Source organism: Equus caballus, chromosome 24 (assembly GCF_041296265.1).
Source record: "Equus caballus isolate H_3958 breed thoroughbred chromosome 24, TB-T2T, whole genome shotgun sequence".
Lineage (NCBI taxonomy): Eukaryota > Metazoa > Chordata > Mammalia > Perissodactyla > Equidae > Equus > Equus caballus.
The window spans coordinates 22,029,253-22,045,995 of NC_091707.1; the positions used below are offsets into that span (position 1 = coordinate 22,029,253).

Here is a 16,743-nt window from a genome sequence, read left to right on the forward strand (position 1 = left end):
CGCATCTCTTTAGAATGCAAATAGATGAAATTACTGAGATCTTTCTGAATAACCTCTCCTGTTTTTCTATTTGGCGAGCCCTTTTTGGAAACTTGAAAAGCTAATGACATCTTTGAAATGGTATAAGGAGTTAGAATTTGTTCAGTCTGGGAGAGCATTAATCTCTCTGTAATTCCTTTTTTTTTTGTTTTTTGTATCACTTTAGGATTGGAGATGCCTCATGACTTCTGAAGCTCAGGTCCAAGCAAAGTTTCTTTGCCAGGCCAAACTCCAACTGGAAGGATAAGCTTGGCCTCTGAACTCAGATGAAGCGCGGATGAAACCTATCCATTTTTGCTGTTTTGGTGAAGCAGAAGCTCCACATCTTATGTTGTTGCTGAATCATGCTGTTCCTGTGGAGGAGTCTCATTCAGTCCCATGTGTACTATTTTAGCAGATTTTAGGACTCCCCATTTTTATCTGCAGTCTTGACTTGAAATCTAGACTCACTTATCGAAGTCACATCTTCATCTGGGTGTCCAGTAGGCATCTCTGATTGACCATGTTCAAGACAGACTCTTGATTCCTCCCCACCACCCCTTCCTCCTAAAGCATCCCCCAGTTGTGTCAAGTGGCACCATCTATTTCCTGAGGCCTAAACCTTGGAGTTAACCTTGACTCTTCCATTCTCTTCACACCCTATATCCAGTCTATCGGCTCTACATGTTGTTTTGTCTCTACCTTCAAAAATATATCCACCTCCACTGCTGTCACCCAGGTACAAGCCACCATTAGCCCTCTTTTTTTTTTTTTTTTTGAGGAAGATTAGCCCTGAGCTAATATCTGCCACCAATCCTCCTCTTTTTGCTGAGGAAGGCTGGCCCTGAGCTGACATCCGTGCCCATCTTCCTGTACTTTATATGTGGGACGCCTACCACAGCATGGCTTGCCAAGCGGTGCCATGTCTGCACCCAGGATCCGAACCGGCGAACCCCAGGCCGCCAAAGCAGAACGTGTGCACTTAACAGCTGCACCACCGGGCCAGCCCAATCCCTCTTTTGAATTAAGGGAGCCTCCTAGCTACTCTCCCTTCTTCCACCCTTGGCCCTTCTAGCCTGTTATCCACACAGAAGCAAAAGGAGGCTTTTAAGCTGTAAATTGGACCTTGTTACATTTTGGCTCAAAACCCTCCGGTGGCTTCCGTCATACCTAGAATCAGATCCAAGTTCTCACCATGGCCTAGAGGATCGTGTACGATTTGGCCCAACCTGATTTCCTCCTGCTTTTCTCCTTCCTATGCCCCTAATCACTTTGTCTAGAAGAAAAGCCCTGTCACTCTCTGTGCTTTCACCTGCTTAATTTTTGTTCATAGGTTTGTGGTTTTGGGGGGACATTAAATAATACCCTTTTTTCCTGTTATGTTCTGAATTTTATTAATAGGATGCAAAGGACAGTCAGATGGTGAACAAAATATCAACCTTTTTCGTGATAAAATTGATGGATGAGCATGGCTTTAGATCTTTGGCCAAGAGAGATTCAGCAGTGAAGAGAACAAAGACCCTATTCTCGTGGAACTTATGTTCTAAGACAATAGATTTAAAAAAACCATATATTTCTATGTTTTACCTCTATGTCATATCATATGTATATTTGTATATGTATATACATATATAACAGCCATGAAACAGGACCACAATATGAAATTCCCTACTGCTAGAAATTCTTTGAATTTCTTGACATTGAATTTTTGACGCATCTGATTGAACTGTAGGCACAAATTTAAACTAATTTATTTTGAGGGGAATAAAAAACCCACTTGGAACTATTTGTCAGGGAGGAGTTAATTCTTTATTCGTTTCCTTTGTGAATATGTATTTATGTGTATACATATACCTATACATACACACACGTACATTTATATGAATTAGATATACATTTGTATTTCTCAGCTTACCATGCTGGGTGGTTGTTTTTGATCAGGTTGCCACTATCAAGGAGGTAGATATCCATATGAATTTCATTGCTGGAAAAATTGCTCCTGTATGCTGGAGTACAGTGTGACTATGCCTTGTCAGTTGATCTTTCTATGGACAGAAATCTGCAGACTTCTGGAAACACTGCAGAATGTGTTTGAAGGGTGCTTCTATTTGGAAGACCTTTTTATTAAAGCATGGATTATTAATCCCTTCCCTGCTGACGTCAGTGCATCAATGATACAGTCTTTGCCAAAGATGATCTCATGGATTTGAGGACAAAGGAAATGCACAACATGAATTCAACCCAAATCTTGGAGCATTCTTGTTCCTTGATACAAGCTTGTCTGTCTGTCAAGGTGAAAGATAGGTGCTTTGATTCTTGGCTGCTGTGTGTCTTTGAGTCATTTTTTTCAGAACTAGTTGCTATCAAAATGAAAAGTTCTTAAATATTAAAGATGACTTGCATTATATTTCAAAACCACTTTATAATTTCAACTTCTTATTCAAGTGAAACAACTTCAACCTTCTCGTTGAAATTTACCTTTGAGCAGATTGTTTAGGGGGGACAAAATTTAGATTTATTTCCATCATTGTTCAGGAGATATCCATTAATTTTTGCATAAAGAATGAATGAGAAACATAACTCCTTGTAAGGCTGCTTGTGTATTTTGTCTATGTGGGGCAAATAAATTTGCAGTCCGTGTCATATGCCAAATGATGTGTGTATGTTTGTGCTTTTGCTCATTTTCCTCCATCGAGAGCTTATTTTAGATTCTCAGAGGGGTTTGTGACCCCATACAGTTAAAGTCGCTGTCCTGGAGAGTTCCGTCCTTGCATGGAGGTCTATGGTACTTACACAGCATCTGTTCCCCTCCTTCTGATAATTGTATCTGATGTCTTTGGCCACACTTAGTACACAGGCCTGTGACCCAGCTTTAATTAAGTCCATGAGCCTATCCATTCTCTAGACCACAAGGACAAGTCTATGGCCCTAGTGGTCCAATCAGAGCCCGTTCCAAGATTTTTTTTTTTTTTTTTGAGATATTGAGGAAGGAAGCAATCTTCTGCTGGACTTGGAGCTATATTGACAGAAGCCTGGCACTACTGCTGCCACCTTAAGGGGAAACCCTCCCAAGCTGAACCTAAAGGCAGTACTGTTGACAGCAGAGTCAAGAGGTCAAGAAGGACAGCTTCCTGATACTGTCTGAGCATCTGGATCTGACCACATCTGATTTTAAGTTTTGTGAAACAACCATTTTTTTTTCCTTAAAGCTACTTGAGTTGGTTTTTTTTGTCACTTGCAAATGAGTCAAGACTACTATGTAGCAAAGCTTTCCTAATTATAAACAAAGAACTATAAACAATAATAAAGTAGGGAACTTTTTAGTCGTAGTAACCAAAGCTTTGGCACTGGGGCGTTTTCAGACTGATATATATTGCTGGTCAGTTAACATTGTTGACAAAGGTCGAGTTTGTTGTTCTACTGTAAAAACATTTTGTCTTCACATTACACGGTGCCATGCTGGTAAGACAGGTCGGGGAGATCTGAGCAGTCAATCAGATGGGGAAGATATGGCAGCCACTCAGAGCAATCGGAGTAGGAGCCACATACTGCAGCAAGGCTACCTAAGGGCAAACTGCGGTGATGTCGCAGAACACCCGGCTGAAAAGATGGTGAAGCGGGGGAACACAGAAGTTGGGGGTAAAGGAAAAACAAGACCAAGTGTCCAGTAATAAGGTGACGGAGTAAATAAATTATGGTATGTCCTTATGTTGAAATACCTAGTAGTCTTTAAGAATTATATTTTAGATGTTTATTTATATTCCTGGAAAGATTCATCATATTGCCTGGCAAGAAAAGCATGACATTTTAGAAGAGTATGGTTCCTGTCTTTTTTTTTTTTTTACAGAGTACATGAATATATATAAATATTAATAAAACATTGTCAAAGATACCCCTGAAAATGCAAAAAATGATTATCTAAAGGGAGTGGGATTAGAATGATTCACTTTTTCTTCTTTTGCTTGTGTTGTAATTTTTCTGCAATGAACATGAATTACTTGCATAAAAACACGCAGAAGGTAGCTCTTGAGAGAGAAAATTATTAGTGTTGCAAGCATGTAGGCAAGGCATTTATAGGTGTCAGAGAAATGTAGAGGAGAGACTCAAGAATTATAAAAACATTTTTCTAACTTTTGGAAATAATATAAAACTGAGCTCAACATAGGAGGAGGATTCAAGAAGAAAAGGCAGATCCTGGGGTGCCGTCTTAAAAGAGCAGCGTGACAATGGGTGACCACTGTTTTAGCCTTCCTGTGGCAGCAGGTTCCGATTCAGTTTATTAGGTAGATTTTTCTTCAGTGGGGATATACCTTAACTTTGCTGAAACACACGTGTCCCAGGACGAGTCCTACGTGTCCATCTGACAGAAACGGTTGATGCCCAGAGCAGCCCCGCCTTCTTTTCTACCCTGTTCCCATTTTCCTGACAGACCTCCATCTTCTGTCCTCTGCACCAACGCAACAGCCTCCTGGTGGGTTTTCCTGATTCCAATCTTTTCACCTCTTAAGGACGTTGTGTTAGTTTCTTCTTGCTGTTGTGGCAAATTACCGCAAACTCAGTGGCTTAAAAGTACACAACTTTATTATCATTCAATATGGTGGTTCAGAAGTCTGAAATGTGTCTCGCTGGGATAAAATCAAGGTGTCAGCAGAAATGAATTTCTTTCTGAGGCTCTAGGGGAGAATTTTCTAGCCTTTTCCAGCCTCTGGAGGCAGCCACATTCCTTGGCTTGTGACCCTCTTCCTCCAGCTTCCAAGCCAGCAACAGCTAGTCAAGTGTTTCTCATGCTACCATTTCTCTGGGTCTCTTCTAGTTCCCTCTTCCACTGTTAAGGACCCTTGCGATTACACTGGACCCATCTGGATAATCTATTTTAAGGTAATCTGATTAGCAACCTCAGTTCCACTTGCCACCTGGATGCCCCTTTGCCATGTAACCTAACATGTTCCCAGGCTCCGGGGATTAGGACCTAGACGTCTTTGTGGGCCCATTATTCTGCCTCTGATAGACATCATCCTCATTGCTATCAGAATAAGTTTGCACACCTTGGCAGTCCTCTGTCCTTGTTAAAACCACTGAGCCTCTTAATCGTCCAAAGTCCTTGACTTGACATATGAGATCTGTCACCCTCTGGCTTTGCTTTTATCTAAGTCTTCATGCCCCCCTCCGCCCCCACCCCGCCCCTGCCTCTCAGTCTGTGCTCAGGTACTACTGAACTCATCCCCGCCTCCACCTTGCACACACATGTCTATACACACACACACACACACACACACACACTGCCGTTTCACACCTCTGTGCCTTTGCTGATGCCTGTCCTTTTGCTTTTTATTCATCTGGTTACCACACATCTGATTTTCCTCCTACCTCCCTGTCTTCCTTTGCTGGCTCCCTTTCCTCTCCTGATTTCTAAATGTTTGAGCTGTCAGAACTTGGTCATAACCTTCCTCTCTGTCCTCTGTCTCTTCTTAGATGATCTCATCCATTCTCATGACTTCAACCATCTAATGATTCTCAAATTTATATCCCCAGCACCAGACCTGTCTCTAGACTTGCATATACAATTGCCTACTGGAAATCTTTACTTGGGTGTCCCATAGGCATTGTAGACATTAGGATTCACGGAAGACTTCCTCTTGATTCCCCTCACCCCTAAATTGTTGAAATCATTCACTTGTTGAATAAACGTTCATTATTCTATTCAACATTATAACTAAGTAACTTTTATTCATTGATTACTGCATGTGCCAGACTGTCTTCTAAGTTTTAATCTTCAGGACAGCCTCATTCTTATTTCCACTTTACAGATGAAGAAATTGAGGCCCAGAAAGGTTAAGTGGTCTGCCTAATTTATAGAGCTTTGAGTGGTAGAGCTGGGATTTGAACTTCTACAGTCTGACCGTAGATCTCTGGCCCTCGACTACCAGCTTAAACAGCTAAACAACCTCAGGCTTGTTTCCAGTAAACTCCCCTCAAACCTCCAGGCCAACTTCGGAGCACCTCTTCTGTTTGCTCAGCCCCCTTGCTCACTTCCACCTCAGTGTTAACATGGGATGGGTAGATCTGTGTTTGTCTTTTGTCTCCCTCTGGAGAAGATACATTGACTTATTCATCTTTGTTCCCTCAGCATCTAGCACAGAGCCTGGCACAGGAAGCACTGAAAAACCAAAATAAATGCTCCTGTGTTGTTTCATTATTATCACATAACTCGTGTGCCTGTATCAGTGCGTTGTCTGAGAACCTTCTTCTCCCTTTGCCCTTTGAATGAGGTTCAACATCCTCCGTCTTTATTGCAAAGGTCACTAGCCACTTCCTCATTCTGACAGCACCTGAAATTCTCCTCTTTGAAGCCTTCTGTAACTAATCATTAGTGAGGGGACCATTTCCCTAGTCTCCTTCTCTCTAACAGGAAACTTCTGTGCTTCTGTTGTATTTATAACCTTTGCTCTGTAGGCAGTGTCAATATTTAATTTCGTGTCTGCCCTGTTTATATATTCATTCTTGGTTCTTTCCTTAGCTGTCTGTATTCCATACTAAGTAGTGTCACCTTAGGTTGTCAGCTGCTACCCTGAGCCCTGGTAGCTTTGTTGATTAGAGTTAGGGGCTCAGAGTCATAGGAGAACCATTTTGCCTCTTCTGTGTCAACATCGTCTAACCCAAACTAGCTACTCTGCAAGTTGTTGTTAGTCACATGGGGACCCAGTAAGAGAGAGATGCCAGTCTGTCACCTGTGGGGCAACAGCCTCAAAGCACACGTCCTATAGGGAGTGAGATGAAAGAGTCAGGAATAGTACCGTGGTTAAGAGAAAGGACTTCGGAGCAGACAGACCTGGTTTCAAGTCTCAGCTTCAATAAAACACGAGCTGCTTCGCCCAAAGCAAGTACTTCCATGAGGTTTTTTCCTTTGGTTTGAAAGTGAACCCAGGGTTCTTATGTCTAAAACGAGACTATCTGGCACGTATTTAAAAGTCAATGCACAGTGTCAAAAGAAAGAGCACACTTAGGGCCCAACCTAGTGCCACGTGTCAAGAAGTAAAGGAAAGCCTCATAAATTCTTACTGTGTAAGTGGTAACTTTGCTTGGGTGAAATTTAACTTTTAAGGGAATATAGTGAAGAAAGGGGGCAGAGGGTGGGGTCATTTGGGTGAAGCTTATTCATTGAGATGATAAACCAACGCACCACAGGACCCTTAGTAATTTGTGGGTCTTTGAGAATATTTGAGCGTACTTGAGACCTTTAAGCCAAGATAATGCCTGAGTATCACCATATATGGACTATTTAACTGTGCTATGTAAGGCTTAGAGTTGTCATTTGGGTGAAATTGTAAAGCCAGACTGGAAACTTCGTTGTGGTTTAACCTGAGAGAGAAGGTGTTGGGAGTAGCAGCAGCGGCAGTCTCGTGTATAAACAGCTAGTACGTTGTGCATTCAGAAAGGGTGTCTTTCCTTTTCCATATTAAGTCAAGTACCTGAATTAAATCTTGGTTTGGGTATTTATTTAACCCTCAGAGTTCTGTATAAAAAACTTGTATGGCAGTCGAGTTAGTGCTGGTGTTTATCTTTTGCATCAGGATATGCTACTTGCTTCTCAAACCGCCATGTTTTCTTCTTCATGTATAGGGTTCTCTTGCTTATGAGGGACCCAGCAGAAATAGTCTTCAGTTCCTCACTGTGTAAAATGGTGATGATAATACCCACCTAAGAGAAGTACTGTATGCATTAAATAAGTTCTCTGTGTCCTAAATTCAGCTACAAGCAACAGAAAACGCCCAATTACAGTGACTTAAACAAGTTAGAAGTTTGTTTCTCACGTCAGCAAAGTCCACAGGTAGTTTAATTTGGGGCCATTGTGTTGAATTCCTGATAATCAGGGACCCAGATTTCTCGTGTCTTGTTGCTTCACCATCCTCAACACTTCTCAAAGTTGCACTTCGCACGTCCTTGTGCTTGCATCTCCTTGGCCAGCTCTTAGTCATATGGCCTCATCTAGTTGTTGGGGGTGCTGAGAAATGCTATCTTTTTTCTGGGACAGCCACTTACCCAGCTAATTTGGTGGTTCTGTTCCTAAGGAAGAAGGAGAGAATAGCTACTGGGGGCAAGTAGCAGTCTCTAGTGCGGTAGCTGCGATAGCGTCTGCCCTGAGATGTTCTTCAGTCGCTTCTTCCCTTCTCCTCCTACCCTCTTTCCCTTCCCAGCTATTTGCACCTTCATGTTTAGATGGGAAAGTGTTAAGCTTGAAAAGGGAGCTTTTTGGCAGTAAGGAAGGAATTCCTGTGGCCAGTTTTAGTTAATTTGTGATTGTGGAAGAAAATCTTGGCATAGATTAGTATCAAATCATGTGTTGTGCAAAGAGTGTTCACTGTGGGCACAACTGATGTATTAGTATTTGCATTTAAGTAGCTAATTATATTCTCAGCATTTAAAATTGTGGAAAGCAAACACTTTCCAAAATTACTTCAGAAACTGTTTAGCACTCCATAGACCCATTGTAATTAATAGATGAAAAAGAAGGGATTCTTCTCCAGGAATTTTAGGAGTGTATAATTACAGTTTTCCTGTGCACATATATTCTGTGCTCTCTTCTTAGGAAAATTGCAAGGTTAGGCCTTACTGTGGCTGTCTTTCATGTTTTTGCTTTATTATCTTCTAACATTCTATGATGTAATAATTATGTTCTTCTCAATCTCCACTTGAAGTGAATGAGTCAGAATTTCTCACCTTGAAGGTGAAGTTCAAGAAGAATGATCCGAAAGCTCTTTGTGGCCTACATAGGATTGGTGTTTTATCCTCAAGGAAAAGCAGGTATTTTATCTTCTGTTCTTGTGGCTATTTCACAAGAATGGAAAACTAATGGGAAACTTGGAAATTCTAGAACCAGAGCCATGGTTCAGATTGTGTAAGGCCACTGTGTAAACTCTGTGAAGGCAGGGACTTTTTCTGCCTCAATCCTGGCTGTATCTCCAGAATATGCTTGGTACATGGTAGGCTATCAATAAAAATATGTTGTCTAAATGAACAAACTGAATAAATGAATTGCCGACAGTGGTGGGGGATGTGACTTAGCAGCACATGTGTGAAAGGTAGAGGGGTTTTAATCCACTTAGAACTCAATAGAAGTCAAGATGTGACTTCCAAAAAATTAATGAGACATTAGATGCCAGAAGGAATTTGCTTTCTTTCGGGGTAAAAATAAGGTTGATTCTGCTCAAACTAATGCGAAGAATCAGAATTAGAGTACGTGCTCTGCCTGGCTGATCCTCGTGGGAAGCACAGAATTTCATTCTTAGTGCCACCCCTGTGAAGGACATAGACGCACAGGCGTTGGAGTACCACTTAATCTTGAAATCGCAGTTTGGGGTAGACTTTGGGGGCTATTTATTCCAGTTCCTCTCCTGATTCTTGCATCTTCTCTGCAACTCCCCGAACAAGTGAGAGTCTAGTCTCTGTACATTTTCAGTGATAGGCAACCCAATTCAGTTTGAGGCCTGCCATTTCATTTTCCAGAACATTCTACCTGTATGCGTCGGGAAAAGATGGGTGTGATCAGGAAGATAAAGGAGTATAAAAATAATGCCTAATCAAGGTCACTTGGAAGAAGAAGTCCTTCTGCTGTTTTGAAGAGCTGTAATGTGAAAGAGGAATTGTTTTTTGTGTTGGCTTAATGGGAGAATTGGACTGAGGCATGGGCCAGATGTTAGCTCTGAAGCAGAAATCCTTAACCTGCAGTTTGAGGACCTCAGAGGGCTTTTGTGATGAATTTTAAGGGAGCAACAATACATTCTATGAATGTATTTACAAAATTTTGTTTGTGGATTTTTTTTCCTTGGAGAGGATTTAAAGCTTTCACCAATTTTAAAGGGAATTCTTAGCCCCAAAGATCTGAACACTGTTGTGAGGTCTTCTATATCTCTGAGTTTCTATGCTTTTTTTTTTAAGTATGCATGAAAATAAAATAACAGTTATTTCTTTTATACATAGGAAAATAGACTAATTAGACATTCTATAGTGATTTCTCAGCCGTAATTATGTGACTCCTCTTGTAGGAAGCAGGAATATTTTAAAATCGATTACAACTCAGCAGCGATGGTCCTTCATGCCACATAACTCCACACGTTTCGTTTTCACAGAGTAACAGCTCTTCTATTGGTTCTGGCTTCACAGTTTTACCTGCGACCCTCCAGGTTTTGAACTCCAGGAAGCATGGCTTCATCTCAGCCTGAAGCTCTATGGAGCTATTCAGTGAAGAAATGAGTGATTAAAACTTGAGAAATACTGTATTTTTATTCCAGGTTGCGATATTCCCAGGAGACTAGGCATTTTGTCTCCATCAGCATCCCAGCTGCGATCTTGCACTTGCTTTTTATTGTGGGGGCCGTAGGCACAAATAAGAGAAACAAAGCACTTTTATGATTAACCAAAATATTTATGGCCAGAGTCTGAGTCTAGTCAGGGCAGCAAATTACATCTGTTCCCTAAAGGGAATAATTACTTACAGTTTGATAGCTAATGAATAATAATTTGGAGCAAATTCATCAGGAAGATAATTTTGCCCATAACGAGAGAGCTAATAATGCCGCTGAACAGGTGGTTTTGTATTTGCAAAAAATGAAACCATTACATTAGGAAGGCAGTAGGTTCTGGTAGCTATCATGGTGAGTCAGACCGGTTTCTCTACCTCCTCTTTAGCAAACATTCCTTTGGTGGTTCTCACACTCACATAAGCAACTGCCTTCCCTTTACCCCTTTCAGATGGAAACTGCAGTTCGGTGCAGTTGAAGTGTGTTATTATCAACTTGAAGGAGGGTGACAAGTCAATATGGCTTAGAAAAAATTAGTGACCTCGAGTTAAGAGAAGAAGGGGAGGTGGAGGTGCATTTTTAGGAAATATTTAGGTAGCCTCAAGGATTGTTGAATCGACTTTCCGAAGAAAGTACCATGCCTGGTTTAACCTGCTTTGCAGCTGTGGATGTTCCACAGAGCCGGGTGAGTTGGTTGTTCTGAACAATTCTCAGGCTAACTTTGGTGTTTTGAAAGAAGGGGAGAGTTTTCTTTGAAAATAGTAAAAGAACTGTGATAGTTGTAAATTTGATATTTTATTTACTAAGATTTTGTTTGATTGTAAATTAACTTGAGAATCTCCTAGCGCTGGGAGTGTAAGCCCCTTGTGGACCTGTGTCCTATGAGTTCATCTGACCATGACGGGAAATGGAGGGAGGTTGAGAGTTGGAACTGGCCAGAGGCAGGAGGTGCCATGGATGCCTGGAAAGGAGGGAAAGGAGGGTGACCAGAGCTGCATTTGGACTGCTTTGCTCTTTCCCCCATCGCTAAAGACAGGAACGAACATTCAGGGGGCCTACAGGAAGCAGGTGATAGAAAGCTGTTGGCTGTGCAGCAATTGGCAGGAAGATAGCATATAACCAAGTTTTCGCTCTCCCATGCTTCTATCAATTTTTAAACTAGTTTTGACCTTGGCACAGAGCTTTGAGCTGAGTGAGCCTATGTACAGCCTCCCTTCTGTGTGTCTGAGTACCTAGCCCAGAGTGGTTGTATACGAGGATTAGGGATCTGTAGTCATCAGAAATCCCATGGCAACGTGGTCTGGCATTGGTGGACACCTGATTCTTTTAGGTGAGAGGCTAGTCTTCTGGGGCTTGGCAGGAATGGTGGCAATTAGATTTTGTTCTCATTCACAAAGCTTGTTTCTTTGCTATAGGATTGGCTCATGTTTGTATATACTGGCTACTCCTCTGTTCAAGGGCACACTGGAGGCGTCTGGTTATTTTTTAATAACCTTGGTTAAGAACTGAGCATTGCTTCCTCCGGGGGCTAGAACATAGCATACAGATTGTTATCGGGAACGCGATAATGAGGATAAGTGCATAAATAAGGATAAAAGCCCATCCCGAAGCACTCTTCTCGCAGGAAGAAAGGTGATTTAATAGACATAAGCCTGACAGTTCCTGTGTGCATAGTCATTAGTGACAACCTGTGACTGGCTGGGGGGAGGACTTTGTACTGTGGAATAAGAACATCGCTAAAGGTCTATGAAAAATCCTTGTACTAACCAAATGTTTGCTGCTTTGCCTCGTCAGCATTGGCTTAGTTGTGCTTTTCTATCAATCCCGAGGCCCAGAAGAACAGTGATCCGGAGACTACCAGTAAACAACCTTCTGGTTATTATTTATGTGGTTGGTTGTTCCAGCTGCGCTCAGTACGTCTCTGTGAGAACTGGGGGAGCAGAGGCTGTGAAGTTTGCTGGTGAAGCCTCTCGGGTTTGGCAGACTAGAAAACGTTGTTGGAGTCACTGGAGGTTTGGGTGGTGGGTATAAAATGAGGAAAGAAAATTCTAAGCATCTTTAATTTCATACAGAATATATCCCTTTCTGGGAACAAGATAAGGTCAAAATATATTTTGACCTTTCTTTCTTTTCTTCTTTTTTTTTAAAGCTTCTATTGTTTTTAAGTTATCTAATAGCATTTTATTGTAGCCAATTTGATTAATGAAAAAAAAATGCCACAATGAAGCCACTCAGAGAGGACCATTGTTATGATTTTGATGTGTTCCTTCATAGTTATTTATATATCTACATCTGTATTTTTTTAAAAGAATATTTTACGTGTTTTAAAACTTTTGGGTTAGGATAGTTGGAACATTTTTCTATAGTCCTTTTAATGGCTGCACAGAATTCCTTTGTGTTGCTGTATTAAAATTGATTTAATACCTTTCTCATGTTATTGAATTTTATGTTGTTTCCAAATTTTCTCTATTATGAACAGCATTGCAATTAATATCTTTACAGTATCTTTGTGCATATTCATGATTATTTTCTTAGAATAAATTCTTTAAGTGTAATAGCTGGGTCAGAGACTCTGGAATTTTTATGGTGTTTGATAAGTATCATAAAACTGCCCTCTAAAAAATTTGTACCCCCACCAGCAGTGTCCTTTCATTAAGTTGACCTTCATGCTCTTGCCATCTTTTGGATATACGGGAGGACTAGAGAGCATGACATCAAAGGTGACAGCAGGATAATGTTATATTGGAAGTGGGCACGGCTTTAACCAGTTGAATGCAGACTGGGCACCGTGGTCAGCAACCAGCACACCTGACTCCTTTGTACCTGAGACATCCCCGTATCATCCTTCCAGAGGATTGGTACCATTCCTACTCAGAGAAGTCTGTGGGTTGGCCTCCCCATTCCAAGGGTGCAATCACAGACCCCACCTGTGGTCTGTTTTTTTATAGGCTTCTGGTCTCTGGCAGGAGTCTGGAAGGGAAACTTGGTATGGGGACACACAGAGAGACCCTCCTATCTCCCTAAACTCTCTCATCCCATCTTTGTGTGTGGTTTTTTTTTTTTTTTTTTTTTGAGGAAGATTAGCCCTGAGCTAACTACTGCCAGTCCTCCTCTTTTTTGCTGAGGAAACCTGGCCCTGAGCTAACATCGTGCCCATCTTCCTCTACTTTATATGCAAGGCGTGCCAAGCGGTGCCATGTCCGCACCCGGGATCCGAACCCGCGAACCCCGGGCCGCCGAGAAGCGGAACGTGCGAACTTAACCGCTGCGCCACCGGGCCGGCCCCTCTCACCCCGTCTTGACTGCACACCTTATTTACGCATGAAGCTGAGCTACTTATGACTCATGTATGTAGGTACTGCATGGTATCTAGTGTCGAAGCCTCCTTATGTGGTGGGTGTGAGTCCCGGAAATGTCTGCTGAGTGGACCAGCCTGACAGCTCTGCTCACTCAATGTGGACAGCAAAAACCTACTGCTAGACTTCCAAGTCCAGGGCAGTTTTAACATGGTTGGTAGCCTTGGCCATGGCTGTTTTTGGAAACACTGATCAGGCATGCACAGAAGCATTAATAAAATGTCAGGTTTGTTAGTTACAGTCTCTTTTTTGGTGGAATAGTTTTTACTCTGTGAGTTTGGGAAAGCTAGGCTAGTTGCCATGGCAACACAAAAGCTTTCAAGCCCTTGTTTGTTTGTTATTCCTTTGTCAGATTATGGAGTGGTCTGTGGAGCCTCTTGAAAGATGTGCTGCTCAGTGCTTGACAGTTAAATTACCACGTTGGCTGTCAAGGCTGAGAGCTGGGAGGAGGTGAGGGGACAGCTCCTTTCTCATTCTGTTTTCACAAAGACTCTGGCTTTAGAAAGAAGGCACCTGAATCTGGAGCAAGAGGTATCACTCGGTGCCTCTGAAATTACAAAAGAAAATCATTGAAAGTTAGAAACACCAAACCTGTGTTTTTTGTCCTGTTTCCCAACCCCCCCCCCCCAACCTCCGTCCCTAAATATGGGAATATATAGTACAGTTACTTTCTCTTGAGAGTCCAAGGGTGCAGGAGCTGTTCTATCAATCTGTGGTTGATGCCGGGAAAACAAAACAAAGTCGCCCTTTTCAGGATGGGAGGTGCCACCTTACCGTCCTTGCCTGTGCTCCGAGTGAGGAGAGCGTACAGTGCCAGCGTGCTCCTTCCTCAGCTACCGCCACTGGTTGTGGGCAGGAACCAGCACAGTCCTCAGACTCTGGGGGCCTTGTGCCTCGTCAGTAGGGGCGGGCTCAGTGTGGATAGAGGTTTAGGTCGTCAGACACATGTAGGATTGCCTAGATAGCCAGCCGTTTGAACATTGTAAAAACAATTTATTTTCTGTTTAAGGGAAAAATAAATTTCTATAGTAGAAAAATTAGAAAAATGCAAAATAAGGAAAAAATTTAAAAATCACCTGTATTTCATTCCTCCCCCACCCCCCAAATTAACATTTTGGTATAAATTTTATATGTGTTTATGTGTATGTGTACATGTTCATATATGATATGTGTGTGTACACGTATACACATGCATATAAACGCACACCTTCATGTATGTGCATTGCTATTGTTTTTGTAGAAATACGAGATTTTGTTGCATGTACTTTTCCTGCATAAATTTTTCATTCACCATGTAACATGAGAGGTTTCCATACTTGTAACTTTAATGATTGTATAACATTTTTAAAAAATCACATAGAGAGGCCGGCCCTGTGGCCAGGTTAAGTTAAGTGATTGAGTTCGCGCTCTCTGCTTCAGCGGCCCAGGGTTTCGCTGGTTTGGATCCTGGGCACGGACATGGCACCACTCATCAGGCCATGTTGAGGCAGCGTCCCATGTAGCACAACCAGAGGCACTCACAGCTGGAATTTACAGCTATGTACCGGGGGGCTTTGGGGAGAAGAAGAAAAAAAAATTGGCAATTGATGTTAGCGCGGGTGCCAATCTTTAAAAAAAGAAAAAATCACATAGATATATTATGATTTGATTTTACCCTTCCTTTGATGTTTGACATTTAGGTTACTTCTTCTTTTCTACTTCTTTTAACAATTCTGGGCTTACATTCTCATGCACCTAGATGTAAATAGCTTAAAAAAGAATCCAGCAAATCAGCAAGTGCCCATTAAATGTTAGTCATCTAAATTTTCTTTTTTTTTCAAACTGGTGAATCAGCCTGAGAAAAACTCTGTAATGGCCGGAAATACTTTATGAAGATTGAAATCTTAACCCTGCCATGTTAGCTCCAGAATCAAGGCGTGATTATTCAAAGGAAACTTCAGGGAGAGACGGTGTGGTTTGGGACTGAGCTGCTGGGTAAAATATTTGTAGGATGCGTTAAGTTGCATCTCGCCCAAGGCCAAGGAGAAGGCCAGTTCTTTCACTGCACTGAGACTTTGCTGTGATGACCCTACAGCGTGTGACACAGCGTAGTGGACAGACTGGCCTGGTCTGCCACCAGCCAGCTTGTAGGACCTGCACAAGTCCTGTGCCTCCTTAACTGTGAAGTGATAGAATTGTTCCGGTTGACCTCTGAGCTTCCTTTCAGATCGAAAATTCAGTGGTTTGAAGCTGACTCTGGTCCATTTAATTCACTTGTAATAACCTGTGGAGAAAGCAGCATGGGCTTTTAGCATACCTCCCAGCGTTTAAAACCTTGCGGCCTGGGCAAATTGCTGCAATTTTATTATAATGAACCCAGTACTGTTTAGTGAAAGAGTATGTTTGCTTGCCCACTGCCCATTCCTTCTTTCCTCCTAATTTTGCTGGTGTATGTGTGTGTGTGTGTGTGTGTGTGTGTGGTGGTGGTGGAGGGGGCAGCATTCCCTACTGCAGGCCTTCTGGGTGGTGCTGTCAATCAAGGGGCTCTGCTCCTCCAGCCTGGAGGTCTGCATGTCCCTTCAGCAGAGACTCAGGGCCTGCAGTAATCAAACCTGGTTCATGCTGGTAGTGGATTCCATTCATTCTTCCCATCTAGATGCCCAAACTGCCCTCATTGTGGCTGTTTTTAGGTCTTGTTCTCTTTTCCTTCTAATCTGTGGACTTTGCATATCTTTGCATACTGGGGTTTCACTTTTTCCCCAGAGTCAGATTGCATCATCTGCCTCAGAAACCCCCCAGCCCTTCATTGCTGGTGCTGGCCTGGTCCTGGTTCTCCTGCTGATCAGGGCTTTGTGACCAACAGGCAGGTCCCCCCATCCCTCTAAGCCTCTGTCTGGGTCCTGATCTGTATCAGGCAGGGTAATAAAACCAATTTAGTAAGGTTGTGGGGGGGATGGAACTGACCACAGGACACTGTAAGCACAGGGTTGGTGCACGGTAAGAGCGTGATGAACGCTAGTTTCTCTTCAACATGGAGTTGCACTGGGAGAGTGCTTGCACTGGGCCCTGTGAATTTAGCACCTTCATCTGAA

The 16,743-nt window shown here is 42.3% G+C and overlaps 1 protein-coding gene across 46 annotated transcripts in view; it reads left to right on the plus strand.

Annotated features, from left to right (window-relative positions):
* Positions 1 to 16,743, plus strand: part of SYT16 (synaptotagmin 16) — a 260,414-nt gene that overhangs the window by 78,435 nt on the left and 165,236 nt on the right. For 8 of the 46 annotated variants that reach the window (XM_070249847.1, XM_070249870.1, XM_070249860.1 and 5 more), the window contains one exon: positions 206 to 757. The exons of 18 other annotated variants lie outside the window; for them this stretch is intronic. Coding sequence is in view for 8 of the 28 variants with exons in the window: in XM_070249870.1 (XP_070105971.1) it covers positions 703 to 757 (55 nt within the window). In the remaining 20 variants the exon portion in view is untranslated. Of the gene's footprint in view, positions 1 to 205; positions 758 to 8,672; positions 8,821 to 8,912; positions 9,000 to 10,145; positions 10,270 to 10,729; positions 11,002 to 16,743 lie in introns of those variants that run through there. 20 more of the 46 variants (XM_070249850.1, XM_070249846.1, XM_023627859.2 and 17 more) reach the window with 16 other exon arrangements.